The following is an 18,151-nucleotide window of genomic DNA, read 5'->3' as shown; positions in this document are numbered from 1 at the left end:
GGCTGAGGCCAGAGGATCTCTTGAGCCAGGGAGATAGAGGCTGCAGTAAGCTGAGATCACGCCACTGCACTGGGTGACAGAGTGAGATCCTGTCTCAAAAATAAATAAATAAATAAATAAAAAATCCTGGCCTAGCTGGGCACGGTGGCTCATGCCTGTAATCCCAGCACTTTGGGAGGCTGAGGCCGGTGGATCAGTTGAGGCCAAGGATTTGAGACCAGCCTGGCCAACATGGTGAAACCCCGTCTCTACTAAAAATACAAAAATTAGCCAGGCATTGTGGCACATGCCTGTAATCCCAGCTATTTGGGAGGCTAAGGCACGAGAATCGCTTGAACCCAAGATGCGGAGGTTGCAGTGAGCTGGGATCGCGCCACTGCACTCCAGCCTGGATGACAAAGTGAGACTCCGTCTTAAAAAAAAAAAAAAAAGGCCGGTGGGGCGCGGTGGCTCACGCATGTAATCCCAGCACTTTGGGAGGCCGAGGTGAGCAGATCATGAGGTTGGGAGATCGAGACCATCCTGGCTAACACGGTGAAACCCCCGTCTCTACTAAAAATACAAAAAATTAGCCGGGCATGGTGGCGGACGCTTGTAGTCCCAGCTACTCGAGAGGCTGAGGCAGGAGAATGGCGTGAACCCGGGAGGCGGAGCTTGCAGTGAGCCAAGATTGCGCCACTGCACTCCAGCTTGGGCGACAGAGCGAGACTCCGTCTCAAAAAAAAAAAAAAGCCTTGTATGAAATGATGGTAATAGAGGATAGGCTTCCCCCAACCCCTCTTCCCTTTAATGTCCTTATTGGCTAAAACAAAACGTCGTTGAGTCCTGAAATCCCAAACTGGGGGCCTTGAACCCCAGGCAAAGGCCAGATAGGCGGGCTCCGCGCGTTTGCAACCCAACCCCGCAGGCAGCCGGCAGGGGTCAGGCGAGCTCCACGCGACACCCGAGCCGCGTCTGGCGAGCCAGTGCTACGCTCCAAGAAGCGCGTTGCCTCGAGGGAGAGGGTCAGATGAAGGACTCTGGACCTGCCCTAGGCTGGGGGTCGCGACAGATGACCACCTGGGTCTTAGGTCCCAGCTCCCACCCGGCAGGCAGGGGACTGGGAACCTCTCTCCAGACCGCGCGGTGCGTTTACACCAGGTCTGGTCCCATCCCACCGAGGGCAACTCACCTTACTGGTCTTCTGAAAGGGGGCCCTGCGCGAAACCTTGCCTCCTGCACTCGGTTGTGCAAGGATCAAGGATCTCAGACTTGAGAGGGTTACATGGGCAAGGGATTGTTATCACTAGATTATATGGATTTAGAATTAGGACTTAGGCTCCTGGGGAAGCCTGCTTTAGGACCCAGATGGTGGTTGTAGAAGATTGCCTTGTAGAATCACCCTTGGGGATGTGATTAGGTCTGGGGCAGGATCTAGGAACCTGCATTTATTCCAGGTTGCCAAATTCTGATAAGGGGTGTGCTCAAACCACGCTAAAAAAACATCCCAAGGTTCTGTTGCCCTCCCACAGGGCAGGCAGCATCAACAGCAGCGGGCTGCCCTGATAGTGTGACCTGCCTAAAATTGGAGTGGAATAAGAGCCAGCCGCAGGAAGGAGCAGTGCTGGCAGCTGGTGCTGCAGATTTGCCCAATGCATGTAGGAAACCAAACACGCCCACAAGAACCAAAGTAGACGTGCCCCTTGTTCTTCCATTTACCACTCAGGCTGCATGGTTCATTTTGTTTTTTTGCTTTTAATTTTAAAACATTTATTTTGCTTCACATATAGAACCAGGAAAGAAATCACCTCCCCAAGTCGACAGGGCTTAGACTGACTGGATGAAGCGCCCCATTTTGCCACATTGTCTCCAGGCTGGTCTCTCCAGCCACACATTAAGCCAGCAAGATGGCCCTTTTAGTCACATTCATCTCCAACACAGCAGGGAGCAAGACAAGGAAGTGAAAGGGATGGCCTATGAGCCCAGGATCTTGCCCTCAGGATGGGACTGAACTGGGGTTGGTGAGGAGCCCACCCCACCTGTCTCAAGCCTCAGACTAGGAACAGCACTTGGCTGCAGGCCAGGACCAAAAGCCAGGATAGGCGCTGAGAGCCAAGAAAACCAGTTCCCTCTTTTCAGAACTCAGAAGGGGTGGAACAACCCAGACCCATTCCCTTCTCAGATCACACTCTATCCAGACTGCTGTACAGTGGGCCCCAAAGCTGGAATTCTCAGAACACCCCCATTTTTGCCACTAGCAGATCTGGATTCTAATTCGTTTTGACCTTGAGAAAGTCAAATTGTATTGATCTTTTTAAAAACATAGGGGCAGTTTTCAGAAATCTATAAGCTTCCTTCTAGCTGTAAGAACTTAGCACTCTGGGCTCCCTGCTTCCTTTAAAACTCACTGGGAGATCTGGGAAAGGGAGGCTGAGACCTCTATCCTAAGGGCTGATTTTACCTTCCTGTCCCTCATGAAAGAACGGGCTGGAGGACAGGAATAGGACCTGGACCAGCCACTCTCCAAGGACACAAGCTGGATCTAGACAGGAAGCAGCGGCAAGTAGATTGCTTCTCCCCAGATAGGTTTGCTTCACAATATATTTAATACAAAATGGCGGCAGCCACTGTGCAGTTATAACAAAATTAGCCATAGGGTATCTGGAGAAATGTACACAGGCAGCCTCAGCTGGAGTCAGGCGAGCCAACTCTGGCCTGCTCGGGTAGGGCCTATGCCTGCTGCCCAGTCAGCTATGGGTGGTCACATGGCCAGGACTGGATGGTGCCCGTGGCAGGGTGGTGCACAAGGACTCAGAGGTGCTGTACAGGAGGAGCCAGTCTTCCAACATCACACAAAAGCACGCTGTCCTCTGCTCTGCCCCCCTGCGGACTCAGCAGCATGTGTGTTCATTTATTTTATTATTATTTTTTGAGACAGAGTCTCACTCTGTTGCCCAGGCTGGAGTGCAATGGCGCAATCTCAGCTCCTGCAACCTCTGCCTCCTGCGTTCAAGCGATTCTCCTGCCTCAGTCTTCCGAGTAACTGGGATTACAGGCGCGTGCCACCAGGCCTGGCTAATTTTTGCATTTTTAGTAGAGACGAGGTTTCACATGTTGGTCGTCAGGCTGGTCTCGAACTCCTGACCTTGTGATCTGCCCGCCTCGGCCTCCCAAAGTGCTGGGATTACAGACGTGAGCCACCATGCCCGGCCTATTATTTTTTGAGACAGAGTCTCGCTCTGTCGCCCAAGCTGGAGTGCAGTGGTGTGATCTTGGCTCACTGCAAACTCCACCTCCCGGGTTCAAGCAGTTCTCTGCCTCAGCCTCCTGAGTAGCTGCAATTACAGGCGACTGCCACCACACCTGGCTAATTTTTGTATTTTTAGTAGAGACGAGGTTTTACCATCTTGGCCAGGCTGGTCTTGAACTCCTGAACTCGTGATCCACCTGCCTCGGCCTCCCAAAGTGTTGGGATTACAGGCGTGAACCACTGCGCCCAGCCTATTTTTCTTTCCTTTTTTGAGACAGAGTCTCGCTCTATGGCCCAGGCTGGAATGCAGCGGTGTCATATTGGCTCATTGCAACCTCCACCTCCCGGGTTCAAGTGATTCTCCTGCCTCAGCCTCCTGAGTAGCTGGGATTACAGACGTGCACCACCACTCCTGGCTAATTTTTGTATTTTTAGTAGAGATGGGGTTTCACCACGTTGGCCAGGCTGGTCTTGAACTCCTGAGTGCAAGTGATCCACCTGCCTTGGCCTCCCAAAGTGCTGGGATTATAGGCACACACCACCCTGCCTGGCCAAGCAAGCATATGTGTTCATAAGCTGCTAGGAGCTGATACCTCTAGAAACTGGAAGAAACAAGGGCCAGGTTTTTTTTGTTTTGTTTTTTGAAGAGTTTTGCTCTTGTTGCCCAGGCTGGAGTGCAATGGCACAATCTCGGCTCACTGCAACCTCCGTCTCCTGGGTTCAAGTGATTCTCCTGCCTCAGCCTTCTGAAGTAGCTGGGATTACAGGCACCCACCACCATGCCCAACTAATTTTTTTCTATTTTTAGTTGGGATGAGGTTTCCACATGTTGGCCAGGCTGGTCTTGAACTCCTGACCTCAGGTGATCCACCCACCTCGGCCTCCTGAAGTGCTGGGATGACAAGCGTGAGCCACCACGCCTGGCTAGGGTAGGTTTATTATTTTTTTCCCCCAGAAAAGAGACTGAAAGTTGAATTTGCCTTATCCAAAATGCTTGGAAGCAGAAGTGTTTCAGATTTTAGGATTAGGGATACTTAACCTGTACCAAGTTCCAGTTCATGGAGAGGGGCCATGATTCTGCTGTGCTTGAGCAGAGAGATCTCCCTGCCAGAGGCTCACCCAAGAGAAAGAGGTGGGTACCTGCATGCCCCCAGGTGCCTATCCTGGGAGGTGGGCTCAGAAGTTAGAGAGCAAGGGCACAGAGTCACCAAAACCTGTCCCAACAATCCCCAGACAATATGCCTCCTGCTGAATCCCTTTTAAATCACAGAACACTAGTCGTGGCACAGGCCCGGCTGTGAGGCCCATGATGCTTGGGAGCTGTTGTGGAGAAGTCAACCTCATCCAGAGGCCAGAGGGCTGACAAGAGCAGCTGGGCAGGAGGGCCTGCTGTGGGCAGGATGGGAAAGCCGCCACATCTCTACTTCCCAAGAAAGGCCACTAGGTGCAGGAAACGGGGGCGAAGGGTCTCAGGACTAGTGAAAGTCTGCATTGAAGGCTCTGCCGATGACCAGCCGCCTCACCTCGCTGGTCCCAGCCCCTATCTCATACAGCTTGGCATCTCGAAGAAAGCGGCCCATGGGAAAGTCATTGATGTAGCCATTGCCACCTGCAACCAGGGTTTGGGCAGAGAAGAAAGGAAGTGATTGACAGTGGGCAAAACAAAGAAAGCAAACAGAATGCCAAGTATATAGAAACAGGCCACAGGAGGAGAAGGTGATTAAAGAAAAGCAGCAAAAGGTAGCAAGAGGGAGGGGTGTGGGGAATACACTAGTCCTTCCTTATCCTTGGGGGATACATTCCAAGACCCCAGTGGATGCCTGAAACCGTAGATAGTACCAAACCCCATATATATGTTGTTTTTTTCCCTATACATACATACTTATGAGAAAGTTTAATTTATGAGCTAGGCATAGTAAGAGATCAACAATAATAACAAATACTAAAATAGAACTATTATGACATGCCAGCATCACTACTCTTGCAATTTGGGGCCACTGAGCAAAATAATAAGAGTTACTTGAACACAGGCACTCTGATATCAGGACAGCTGATTGGATACCCTAGGTGACTACTAATGGGCAGGTAGCCCACATAGCATAAATAGGCTGCACAAAGGGACGATTCACGTACCAAACATGACAGAGCAGCATGGAACAACACTTCAAGCTATTCAGGATGGCGTGGATTTTAAACTTATGAACTATTTCTAGAAATTTCTATTTAGCTTTTTTTTTTTTTTTTTTTTTTTGAGAAGGAGTCATGCTCTGTTGCCTAGGCTGGAGTGCAGTGGCATGATCTTGGCTCTCTGCAACCTCCGCCTCCAAGGTTCAAGTGATTCTCCTGCCTCAGCCTCCTGAGTAGCTGGGATTACAGGCGCGCACCACCGCACCCAGCTAATTTTTGTATTTTAGTAGAGATGGGGTTTCACCACATTGGTCAGGCTGGTCTCAAACTCCTGACCTCAGGTGATCCACCTGCCTCGGCCTCCCAAAGTGCTGGGATTACAGGTGTGAGCCACCGCGCCCGGCCTTTTTTTTTTTTTTTTTTTTTCCGAGACGGAGTTTCACTCTTGTCACTCAGGCTGGAGTGCAATGGTGCAATTTCCGGTCACTGCAACCTCCGCCTCCTGGGTTCAAGTGATTCTCCAGCCTCAGCCTTCCAAATAGCTGGGATTACAGGCTCCTGCCACCACACTCGGCTAATTTTTTTTTTTATATTTTTAGTAGAGACGGGGTTTCACCATGTTGGCCAGGCTGGTCTCGAACTCCTGATCTCAGGTGATTCACCGGTCGCAGCCTCCTAAAGTGCTGGAATTACAGGTGTGAGCCACTGTGCCCAGCCAGACATTTTTTTTCTTTTTTTTGAGATGGAATCTTGCTCTGTCACCCAGGCTGGAGTGCAATGGCATGATCTCAGCTCACTGCAACCTCTGCCTCCCAAGTTGCAGCGATTCTCCTGCCTCAGCCTCCCAAGTAGCTGGGATTACAGGCATGCATCACCACGCCTGGTTAATTTTTGTATCTTCAGGAGAGACGGGGTTTCACCATGTTGGCCAGGATGGTCTCAAACTCCTGACCTCAGGTGATCTGCCCGTCTCAGCCTCCCAAAGTGCTGGGATTATTGGTGTGAGCCACCGTACCCAGACCCATTTAGTATATTTGGACCTTGGTTGACCACACTAACTGAAACTGTGGAAAGAAAAGCCGAGGAGAAGAGGGGACTACTGTACCTTGTTGGGGGTAGGGTGGGCAAGAGGTTGCGGCTGAAAGGCCACCCAGAATGCTAAGGTTACCAGACAAAGAAAGAGGGGTGCCACTGACAGGCATGGCAAATGGGGATGAGAGGACACCGGCATAGCAGCTCAAGGATTCAAACCTCAGCTGCTTGGCTTGAGTCTGTGTTCTTAACCACCGCACAGCATGGAAACAAGCATGGTCTACCTCTGAGACATCTCCCTTTCCCATTTCCTAGCGTCTATGAGGCAGGGAGGATGAGTGGGGGGTGTTGCCGAAGGCAGCAGCAACTCCTGGCATCTAGCAGTTTTCTCATTTGCTTTCCATTTCCTCCTTGTAACTGGGACAGAAAGAGCCCGAAGGTCCCAGCTCAGCTGGGCCTAGCATAAGCACATAGTGAGGAGTGGAGAAGTGGAGAGGAAACTGCTTTTTTTTTTTTTTGAGACAGCCTCTCGCTCTGTCACCTAGGCTGGAGTGCAATGGTGCAATCTTGGTTCACTGCAACCTCTGCCTCCCGGGTTCAAGCGATTCTCCTGCCTCAGCCTCCCAAGTAGCTGGGATTACAGGCATGCATCATCATGCCCGGCATGGGGTTTCACCATGTTGGCCAGGCTGGTCTTGAACTCCTGACCTCAGGTGATCCGCCTACCTCGGCCTCCCAAAGTGCTGGGATTATAGGTGTGAGCCACCACGCCCGCCCCGAAACTGCTTTCTGAAGCAGCCACAGGCCCTAGGAGTGAGGGAGCCCTGGGAGTGGGAAGTGGGGATCACTCACCAAAACACTGAATGCCGTCCAGGGCTACCTGTGTGGCACACTCAGCTGAGTAAAGGATCACACCTGCACAGTCCTACGGGAGGAAGCTCAGGTCAGCTGGGCCCTGCGAGGCACGCAGACAGTAAGTCCGAGCAGCTGGCCCACTGCCCCCGCCTCTCCCCGACTGAGGCTGGCCCTCACCTTAGCAGTGCAATGGCCCTCATCGCAGGCCTTGGCGACATTGTAGACATACTGCCGACACGCCATGAGGCGGGTGTACATGTCAGCCATCTTCCCCTGCATCAACTGGGCACAAAGGGATGTCACAGGTCAACATGCTGGAACACTCTCAGTTACCAAAAGCAGGTCAGCAACGGCAACAAGACAGCCAAAGATGAGGAAGCAGGGGCATGGAGAGGAGATGGGATTTACCCAGGATGATGGAGATGGAGGCAGCTGTGGGAGTTAGGGCCAGAGAGTGGCTGTTCAACAGCCCGCATTACACCCTGAAGTGGCCATCACTGCCTCCGAAAGGCATGGCTCCCAAGGCACCATTTACTTCAGCTTATTACCTTCCAGCAGCTTCTTCGGACCAGAAGGTCTAACTACAAATAGCAACCTCTTTCCCTTCTGCCTCCACAACCTGCACGCTTTGCTCTCCAACCTTACAATGTCTAGTTCATCCACCTCGCACAGGAATCGAGGTGGCAATGTGGTGAACTTCCTGATGACTTCCAGAGTCAGGCTGCATGCTGAGGAAGCCTGCATTCCAACCAGTCAAGCTCAATTTGCTAGAGGAGACAGTAAATATCCATGGTGCCCACCTCACTTCCTCTCTCTTTTCAAAGAAAACTTTAGCCCAGTCGAAGAGTACGTGTCAGCAAAAGCACTCGGCTCACCTGGAAGTGGCCGATCTTCTGGCCAAAGGCTTCCCTCACGTGCAGGTAGGGAATGGTGTGGTCCAGGACCGCTTGCATGAGCCTGTCAGAAAGGAGAAAGGCCCCGTGGGCACCTCCTCATCCCACCACCGGGTGTGGTGGCAAAATGCTAGCGTGGGAAGGCCAGAATCCCAGGGAGGAGAAAAGCAACTTCAGGAAGTCTTGCCACAGTTACGGCACTGATTGACCAGAGGTGCAGGGGCGTGACAGCCCAGGTGTCGTTTCACAGCCGAGTAAGCCACCCTGCTCCTCAGGCCTTTTGTCTGTTAGTTAATGATATTTCCCTGCTGTGGGAAGAAATTCAACATGGGAGAAGGAGGTTCCTTTTGTCTCCCAGGAGAATGCAGGGCCAGGAGGCAGCTCCCTTTGGCCCTGCAAGGGGAAGGCTGCTGCTGCTCATGATGGGTCACCTGCTGAGGAGGCCGACAGAGCCCAGCTTCCCCCAAGCCTCACACTTACCCGAGAGGCCCCCCGGCCAGCACCAGCCGTTCCAGGTCCAGCCCACTCATCAGCACGTAGACACCCTTATTCTCATGGCCCAGGATGTTGGCAGCTGCCAGGATAAGTGCTGGTCAGAGGGAGAGAGCTGTCCACAGCCTCCTCACTTTTATCAAAGGTACTAGATTTGGAAACATGGCTCTCAAGTAAGGCACTAAAATATGTCACTTGACCTTTATTCAACTAAGGTTCCAGGTGAAAGAAAAGGATCAAGTGAACCCCTTCCAGTCAGAAGTGGAGCTGCCAGGACTCCCACCCCATCCACGAGGCCAACCACAAAGCCCAGGGTTGTTAGATCTTTCCCTTCCCTCTCTGGACTCCCTTGGATGGGAAAGAAGAAAAGTTAATTGGTCTAGAAGTCACCCAATCCCTCCCTGACTGTTTCTACACAGGCACCTATAAAGAAACCAGAGAATTACTCTTTCCCCCAGGTGGAGTCAGCTCTGGTCCAATGTCACCTCCCTGCAGGGTAGTCCATGAAAGCTTCTTTGTCCAGGAGACAGGCCATTCAGAGCTAGAGACAGAAGCTGCTGAGCACCTCTCCACCCAGTAAAGCCAGGAGACTGGATGGCCTTGGGAGGTGTGGGCAGGAAAACGAGTTGACACTACTGACCTGCCTTTAATGCTAGCTGAATTTTTTCCTGTCAACAAAGAAGGAGCTGCACAGCTCCCCCTCCCTGGATGCTCCCTGTAATTAAAGCACACTTTTTTGGGCTGTCGGTGATAGGCATGGTACATGGCTGAGGCAGACAGCAAACCTAACTGTTGATCAAATCCATGCCCCTGGCCAGGCACAGTGGCTCAGGCCTATAATCCTGGCACTTTGGGAGGCTGAGAAGGGTGGATCACCTGAGGTCAGGAGTTCGAGAGCAGCCTGGCCAACATGGTGAAACCCCATCTGTCTCTACTAAAAATACAAAATTAGCTGGGCGGTGTGTGCCTGTCATCCCAGCTACTCAGAAGGCTGAGACAGGAGAATCACTTGAACCCAGGGGGCGGAGGGTGCGTGAACCAAGATGGCGCCATTGCACTCCAGCCCTGGGCAACAAGAGCGACACTCCATCTCAAGAAAACAAAAAAAAATTAGCTGGGCAGGGTGGCGCATGCCTGTAATCCCAGCTACTCGGGAGGCTGAGGCAGGAGAATCACTAGAACCCAGGAGGTGGAGGCTGCCGTGAGCTGAGATCACGCCACTGCACTCTAGCCTGGGCAACAGAGCCAAGACTCCTTCTCAAAAAACAAACAAACAAACAAACAAACAAAAAAAAACCCCAAACAACAAATCCATGCCCCTGGTCTGGTTAGTACATGATGGCTGTGCTGGCTTTCCCACAGTGCTCCACCATGTCACATTTCAGTTACACCTCGGGGGAGAAAATACTCATACTCAAACAGAACTGTCTTCTCTCTACTGAGTCTGGCTTCCATCAGTGGATTCAGATGTTTTGTTTTGTTTTTTTTCTTAGCATCATTAATGCTAAAAATGAATAACTCATTTTTAAAATATTTTACAAAAACGTGAGTTAATGAGTTACTCACATGCAGTGGATGGGCGAAAGTACAGGAAGACTGCAGGACATCAGTGGGAAAGGGTAGGTCTGACCCTTCTCCTCCGGCTACTGAGTACAGACCCTACGTGGAGTGTGTGATGTCAGTCAGGCATGCCGCTGCAGGGCCCTGGCCAGGAAGGAGCGCTGTCCAGCAGCCCCAGTTCACAGCCTAGCCACATGTCACTGAAGCGCTAACAATGCCAAGCCTCTCTAACCCAGAGGCTTTCTCAACTTGAGAACAGCCAGATCAGCCTGGAAGGGAGTCAGGAGAGGGGCTCCCCGATTCTCGCTGCTACTTACCAGGAACCTTGCAGTCTTCAAAGATTAGCTCACAGGTGTTAGAGCCCCGCATCCCCAGCTTGTCCAGCTTCTTAGAGGTGCTAAAGCCAGGCATACCCTTTACAGGAAACAAAAGGTGGTCCTGGTTACAGAATAACCCCAAGGGGGCCTGGTAAAGGAAAGGCCCCTGGGAAGAAGGCACCCACCTTCCTATTGAGTCCCTGTACCTGCACAGCATGGCAGCATCCTAGTCCTATGCTCCCCCCAGGACCTTCCGGTGCTAACGCCCCAGATTGATCCCAGCCTCCTCTGCCACTAGCTTGTGTTCTCCCCAGTTCTCATGGGGACAGTTCTTTCTCAATGATATGCTCAGTTCCCTGAGCCCTCCTGACCCCTCTGGCCTTATTTCCCTCCCCCAGGGGACATTACTTCCAAGACACTGTCACCAGCCCGGTCAATTCCCTTATTCTCCGTTGTTCTCCTGTCTGTACCCAAAGGGATCCCACTAGGACTGAACTGAGCCCTCTGTGCTTTGACCTGGACTACTGGGTTGCAGCACATTTTGGCAAGTGCCCAGCAAAGTGCTGGCACATGCTGCCTTCAGCCTGTAATGAGGGTGGCATCACACAACCTTGACATTTCCAATCTCAGCCAGGTCCCTACTGCTCCAACCCTAGACAGCTACTTTCCCCCTCTCTATGGAGGGTACCGCAAACCTTTACAATACTCATTCATGAAACTCTCTGTCAACTCCCCCACCCGTGGCCCCAGCCTTCACAGGGCCTCTGGCTTCCTCCTTATGATCGTTAGGCAGGTGGTTCCTGCACCATCACCTGTAACCCATCCTTCTCTCTTCTGCCCCCACTCACCCATTGTGTTCTGCCCACTCATTCCCACACTTTTCAATTTCTCCCTCTATTTTCTTTTTTCTTCCCTTTTTCTCCTTCTGACCAAAAAATCTGCTCAGTTCTCTCATTTCTAAAAACAAACCCAAACTCCTAACTTTTCATTTGAACTCCTGCTCTGCTTCCTTCTTGCTTCTGTTGTCAAGGCTGTTGCAGGGGCAGTCTCCACTTGCATCCCACCCACACCTCAGTCTCCCATGGCCACACTCATCAGGTCCACCAATGGTACCCTGACTGTCATGTCCTGACCTCCTTTTAGTCCTCCCCTTTCTAGATCTCTTTGTGTGGCCTGGTGCTGAGGACGGCTCCACCGTCTTCAGAAGTGACCCATCTGCCCTGGACTTCCTGGACTTTTGGTCACCCTCCTTGCAGTCTGCTTCCTGCCTCACCCCCACCTCTGGGGGCCTTGCAGAGCACACAACACTGATTCCATTTGAGATCAGTGAAGGGGCTATCTCTGGTACCACTGTCAGGAGGCAGAAGCCTCCCTGGCCCTGCACCCACCTATACTCACCTTCTCCACAATGAAGGCTGTGATGCCCCTAGAAGCTGGCACAGCAGCCAGATCTGTCTTGGCATAGACAATCAGGACGTCAGCATCAGGGCCATTAGTGATCCAGAACTTGTTGCCATTCAGGATATAGTGATTTCCTAAGGGCAGGATGTTGGCTATTTGCTCAAGCCATCTTGGCCTGTCTCAGCCAGGCCATAGACCTTCTGCTGAGCAAGAAGCTGTCCACCTTTGAGAAAGTTCTGGAAACCCAGCAGGGGCCACCCCCAATTGTTGCTCCCTCACCCTGATAATGTCTGTACCTCTGCCCATTTTGGCTCCCAAGTTGAAAGTGGCCTCACCTTTCTTTTCCGCTTTGAGCTTCATAGAGACAACATCAGAGCCTGCATTGGGCTCACTCATGGCCAGGGCTCCGATGTACTCACCACTGATCAGCTGCAAGGAAAACCCCCAACAGGCCTTGTTACAACCTCGGAGTACCCTAGAGCAGCTCACTGGTACTGCTTCTTCCTGTCCACATTACACCCCTTCAAATTTCTCTCTCAGACCAGGGTATCGGTAAAGTTCTAGAAGTCTCTTCTAAGCCCAATAGCTACAAGGCTGAAAATGCCTCTCCTTTTTCCATTCCTATTGCAAAGGAAGCTAGTCCTACTCTTCCATTTCTCAGAGTTCTCTTCAAATGTTGTCTGTCTGTTGTTCAATGCAAGGGTTCTGGTCCTATTTTTATTATTTTTGGCTCAAGTATTTTAAAGCAATCCATGGCCCCTTCCTAACCACATTTGGTTCATGGCAGCATGCTACAGAAAGCAGGTCTGACTGGCCCCCAAGGGGAGAGGGTATCTTATAGTTGGTGGTTGCACTGTGAGATTAGCGTGTATTACATTTCCATTTCCTCACCTTCGGGAGATACTTCTCTTTCTGGGCCTCATTCCCATTGCGTACAAGCTGGTTGATGCAGAGGTTGGAGTGGGCACCGTAACTGAGCCCCACTGCTCCAGAAGCTCGGGATATCTCCTCCATCACCAGCACATGCTCCAGGTAGCCCAGGCCAGAGCCGCCATACTGAACTGTGAGTGGTGTGGTACAAGGGAGTGGAAAACGCAGCCCAGATTAAATCGGGACATTCATTAAGAATCTCACATTGGATGGCAGAAGGGAAGCACCTTGTAGCACCTATTCCAAATTCTCTCTAGCAACAAGAATAAGCTGATACCACAGACCTGCTTACAAGCTCACTGGACTGGTTTTGCCTGCTGGTGCTAATCAGCTGAGGGGTGATTCAGAAGGCAATCATTGCAACTCCTGCTTTATCCCAGACAGACTTCTTGATGAAGTGAACAACCTGAGCACCCACTACTCAGAAAGTTACAGAAATGCAGAGGCAGATGAATAAATGAAGAAAGAGGGCCTGGAGAAAAACAAAGGCATTGGGGTGGAGGTGGTGTCCAAAGTACCAAGAACAGATACAAAGCCAGAGGATCTGATATGTCTGCAAAAGGCCTAAGGAAGATGAGATTTTATAGCATAAGGCTGAACCCAAAGGAGCAGGACTGGAGGCCGGGCATGGGGCTCACGCCTGTAATCCCAGCACTTTGGGAGGCCGAAGCGGGCAGATCACGAGGTCAGGAGATCAAGACCATCCTGGCTAACACGGTGAAACCCTGTCTCTACTAAAAATACAAAAAATTAGCTGGGCATGGTGGCGGGCGCCTGTAGTCCCAGCTACTCGGGAGGCTGAGGCAGGAGAATGGTGTGAACCCGGGAGGTGAAGCTTGCAGAGAGCCAAGATCGCGCCACTGCACTCCAGCCTGGGCGACAGAGTGAGACTCTGTGTCAAAAAAAAAAAAAGAAAGAAGAGCAGGACTGGTGACAGGACAGGAGAGCCACAGCCTCAGGGACAATCTTGAGGTGAGCTGTGCAGCAGAGGGCAGATGAGATGCTGGCAGAGAATTTCAGAACTCCTCATAAAATATACGGTTTTTCCTTGGCAGCAGATCCAAACTCAAAGTGGCTGAGACACCTGATACCACCCCCAGCCCTGCTGGGGTCAAGCCTAGCAAGGTCCTATACACATGTTCACTCTGACCAATAAGTCAGGCTCGTCCTAGGCTCTAAGGAAACCTTGACCTGCCCCTACAACTGCAGGAAGGAAAGCCTGAAGGCAGGTGACATTAGAAACAGCCACGATGACATCATGCAGAAACCAGAACTTGTAACCAGCTTTCTTTTTCAGGTTCCCTTAAAGAGTTTTCATCTGATTTCTTTTCTTTTTTTTTTTCAAGAGGCGGGCTCTCACTCTCTTATCCAGGCTGGGGTGCAATGGTGTAATCATGGCTTACTGCAGCCTTGAACTCCTGGGCTCAAGCGATCCTCCTGCCTTGGCCTCCCGAGTCGCTCGGATTATAGGAGCCCACTACCACACCTGGCCATGTTCATCTGATTTCTAACTGCCTCTTTCTTCCGTAAAATACAATCTGATTCAGAAGCATATTGTCTGCAGGGAATGGGGTGCATAAACCCCCAAAACACAATAGGAGAGTCTTGCTTATGAGTACTCAGCAGCCTTTCCCCCAATGCTTTTACATTAAGATGGTTTCAATTAATCTTCAAATGGTTTCATTTTATGAAAGGTGATATAACTTTCTAGGATGTAAGGAGAAGTATATTGGGTTCCACTCATACTCTCATGCCCAGAGTGAATACAGGCCCAAGCAGGCTGGGCTTTCTTTTTTTTTTTGAAACGGAGTTTTACTCGGTTGCCCAGGCTGGAGTGCAGTGGCATGATCTCAGCTCACTGCAACCTCCGCCTCCCAGGTTCAAGCAATTCTCCTGCCTCAGCCTCCCGAGTAGCTGGGATTACAGGGATGTACCACCATGCCCAGCTAATTTTGTATTTTTAGTAGAGACAGAGTTTCTCCATGTTGGTCAGGCTGGTCTCGAGCTCACGACCTCAGGTGATCCACCTGCCTCGGCCTCCCAAAGTGCTGGGATTACAGGTGTGAGCAACTGCGCCTGGCCTAGGCTCATCTCTTTACCGGGCACTGCAAGCCAGTCTGGGCCTCTTTCAGAGGTTAATAATATCCAAACCAGAGCCTGCCAGCTCCCTGCCTTCTCCCTCCGGACAGCCTACTAAACACATCATCTGGCCACCTCACCTGGAAGCCCAGATAGACATCTCTCTCCCCTGCCCAGCCGCCACCCTACTCCCCCTGCCATCTGCTCCCAAATGAGCTCCAAGGTTTAAGCAGAAGAGGACACAGGCAGTCCCTGCTGGGACACACCTGCCCAGAGTGTTCCTGCCGAGAGGCCACTGGTAGGACAAAGCTTATAGGGATTAGGGGAGGCAGTAAGACTGAGGTACTATGAAGACAACCACTTGACCCAGAGTTTTCTAAACTTCCCAAATCACCTGGGTGAGCCTATTAAGTATGCAGAGTTCAAGAGTTGGACTGATCCTGATCCAAGTGAGCCACAATGACCTAATTAATCCCTCTGCCTTCTCCACATCACTGTCTAATAAATTAGAAGAGTGTCCTGTTCTCTGGGCTGACAATCAATGGGTGCTTTCACAGGTCCAAAAGATGCAGTTCTGGGTTTCTTTAAGCACAATCTTTCCCTTCCCTTCCTGCTTCTTTTGGGAACTGTCTTAAAGGGCACATAAGAAAAGTTCTTTTTAGGGAAAGACACTATACTCACCAGGGGCTGTGATGCCCAATACGCCCAGGTTCCCCAGCTGCTTCCAAAATTCCTGCCAACAGAATGGAGTGGAGTGGAATGAGTGTTGAGGGGAAGGCAGCCAGTCACATGTGGCTGGAACAATGAGACCCAAACACTTCAGAGAGAGGGGCTGCATTCTTAGGCTTAGGCTTAGAGGCTTCATTTACCAGAAAACTGTGTGAGCTCTTCCAGGCAGCAGTGCAGCTCAGCCCCACTCCCTGACTGCCCCCCACTGCCCGGGCCACCCAACTCACTCGCAGGTTCTTGAACTCATTGCTGCGATCAATCTCCTGGGCCTTGGGGGCCAGGTGCTCCTGAAGGAACTTAGCCACGGTCTGACGAAGCTAATAGGAGAGAGGTAAACAGATGCCACTGCAGACAGCATCTCCACTACCCAGGCACATTCAAGAGAAAAGGCCACAAGTAACTTCCCCAAACAGCATCAGACTGAAACTGAGAGGCCTCAGTAGTTTATGCCTCCTCAGAGATGATCTTCACCCCTCTTTCTTAAGGTCTTCAGCCTAGACAGCTTGATGGTGATTTTTAAAACGTCACACCCTACGTAAAAATCATTCCATTGGTTTCCACTGTACTTAGAATAAAACACAAGCTTCTCACCCAGGCATACTAGGCCCTGCAGGAGCTGACCCCAGCTGACTCTCCTAGCTTCCCCATCACCTTCCCACCTCTCACCCTCTGTGCTCCAGCTGCATTCCAGGCAGCCTCCAGATCTCAACAGTTATCAGGCTCTTTGAAGCCCCTTAACCTTTGGGTCTGATTACCCAAAGAGATTAGAAACTCCTCTTGGCGGCTGGGCATGGTGGCTCATGCCTGTAATCCCAGCACTTTGGGAGGCCGAGGCAGGAGGATCACCTGAGGTTGGGAGTTTGAGACCAGCCTGACCAACATGGAGAAACTCTGTCTCTACTAAAAATACAAAATTAGCCAGGCGTGGTGGTGCATGCCTGTAATCCCAGCTACCTGGGAGGCTGAGGCAGGAGAATCACTTGAACCCGGGAGGCGGACGTTGTGGTGAGCGGAGATCACGCCATTACACTCCAGCCTGGGCAACAAGAGTGAAACTCCGTCTCAAAAAAAAAAAAGAAAAGAAACTCCTCTTGCCAGGAAAGCTTGAGAACAGGGATTGAACCCTTTCCGCCTGAGGTGGTTCACAGAAGCTCTGAGCGCTCGCTGGATATAAACATAAACTACGGAGTTGCTGGGAGGCTCATACCTCTGCTAACTCCATCCAGCTTCCAAGTGAAGCCTCAGGAAGGACTCTGGTTCTGCTCCATTTGTAAATACTTCTTTGTCTTCTTTTCTATTTTTTATGAGATGGGGGTCTGGCTATGTTGCTCAGGCTGATCTCAAACCCCTGAGCTCAAACAATCCTCCCACCTCGGCCTCCCAAGGTGCTAGGATTACAGGTGTGAGCCACGGCGCCTGGCCTCCAACTACTTCTTTTAAGTACTTGTTCAACTTTTGTGTTTTGACCTAATGGGCTGAAGAGCGACAGGAGAGCTCACTGTGGCTTTTTAAAACCCCCAAACTGTTTACACAAAAAAGACTCCCTGGTGATTACGATGATCACCCAGGTGTGAGAAGCATACCTCAGACTGTTCAGGTGTAAGTGACCTACATACAGATTGAGGGCCCTTGTGCCACAAGCGGTAGGTAGCCTGGCTAATCCTCCACCAAAACACCATCAGTCTCCCAGGAGCTCTCCCAGCCTCGACTCCTCCTCTCTACTTCCAGCAGTGCTGTCCCACGGTCTCAAATCTTCACTCCACAGACGTAAGGCTGAGGTCAGAGGACTGGGCCCGAGGTCGGAGGCCCCGCGTCCCGCCCCCGCGCTGGCGCTCCCAACGGCCCACGGGCAAAAGCCAAGGCTGGGTGGGCGCTGGGCCGATGGGGACCAGGCAGGAAGGAGGCCTTGGGGCCAGGAAGGGTGTCAGTCTCCTCACCTGCCTCTGCTCCTCGCTTAGCCCGTTGATTGCATCGTCCACGGGCAAAAGCGAGTGGGCCCGCTGGGAAACGAAGCCGGCAGGCGGCGGCCGCATCCTCCAGCTCGCCACACGCCACCCCAGCAGCCGAGTCGCAGTCGCCATCTCTGCCCTGCACGAAGAGCCAGCGCTGCAACTGAGCCAGCTCTTAGCTCCACCAATCCAGGCTTCGCAGCCTCGCAAACCGGCGAGAGGGTGGGTCTGCAGCAGCCAATCACCTTAGGCGGCCCGCCGAGGGCGGTGCTGCCCTTGGACCGCACCCGAGCCAATCAACCGTGATCGCCTGCCAGCTTCCAGCTAGTGCAACAGCCGCAGGCCGAGTGGCCCTGCCCCCAGCGCTGGAAATGCTGGCGTGCTGCCTAGGATGAGTGTTTTTAGGGGGGTAGAAGAGCAAGTGTTTTTTTCTTTTTATCTCCCTGCGTTGAAATAGCAGCCTCTAACTGCGGAAATCTCTCTGTGGGAAGGCAGAGTGTGGAAACAGCAATCAGAAAACTGCCCACGTGCCCAGTAAATTGGTCAAGCATCTCTGGA

At 51.7% G+C, this 18,151-nt stretch overlaps 1 protein-coding gene across 5 annotated transcripts in view; it reads right to left on the bottom strand.

Moving 5' to 3' along the window:
• IVD (isovaleryl-CoA dehydrogenase) overlaps positions 1 to 17,734 on the bottom strand; it is a 30,623-nt gene extending 12,889 nt beyond the window's left edge. For 3 of the 5 annotated variants that reach the window (XM_024232142.2, XM_054531086.1, XM_054531084.2), the window contains exons 1-11: positions 17,582 to 17,725; positions 15,872 to 15,961; positions 15,597 to 15,648; positions 12,798 to 12,967; positions 12,242 to 12,335; positions 11,904 to 12,040; positions 10,506 to 10,602; positions 8,617 to 8,710; positions 8,119 to 8,200; positions 7,421 to 7,525; positions 7,241 to 7,313 (exon numbers count right to left, since the gene is read on the bottom strand). In XM_024232142.2, coding sequence (XP_024087910.2) covers positions 7,241 to 7,313; positions 7,421 to 7,525; positions 8,119 to 8,200; positions 8,617 to 8,710; positions 10,506 to 10,602; positions 11,904 to 12,040; positions 12,242 to 12,335; positions 12,798 to 12,967; positions 15,597 to 15,648; positions 15,872 to 15,961; positions 17,582 to 17,725 — 1,138 coding nt within the window. 5 annotated transcript variants of the gene reach the window in all.
• Positions 17,735 to 18,151: the final 417 nt, after the last annotated feature.

The sequence above is a fragment of the Pongo abelii genome, chromosome 16 (assembly GCF_028885655.2).
Source record: "Pongo abelii isolate AG06213 chromosome 16, NHGRI_mPonAbe1-v2.0_pri, whole genome shotgun sequence".
Classification (NCBI taxonomy): Eukaryota; Metazoa; Chordata; class Mammalia; order Primates; family Hominidae; genus Pongo; species Pongo abelii.
Note: the sequence above shows the minus strand (reverse complement) of the source record. Positions and strands in the feature narration are given on the sequence as shown.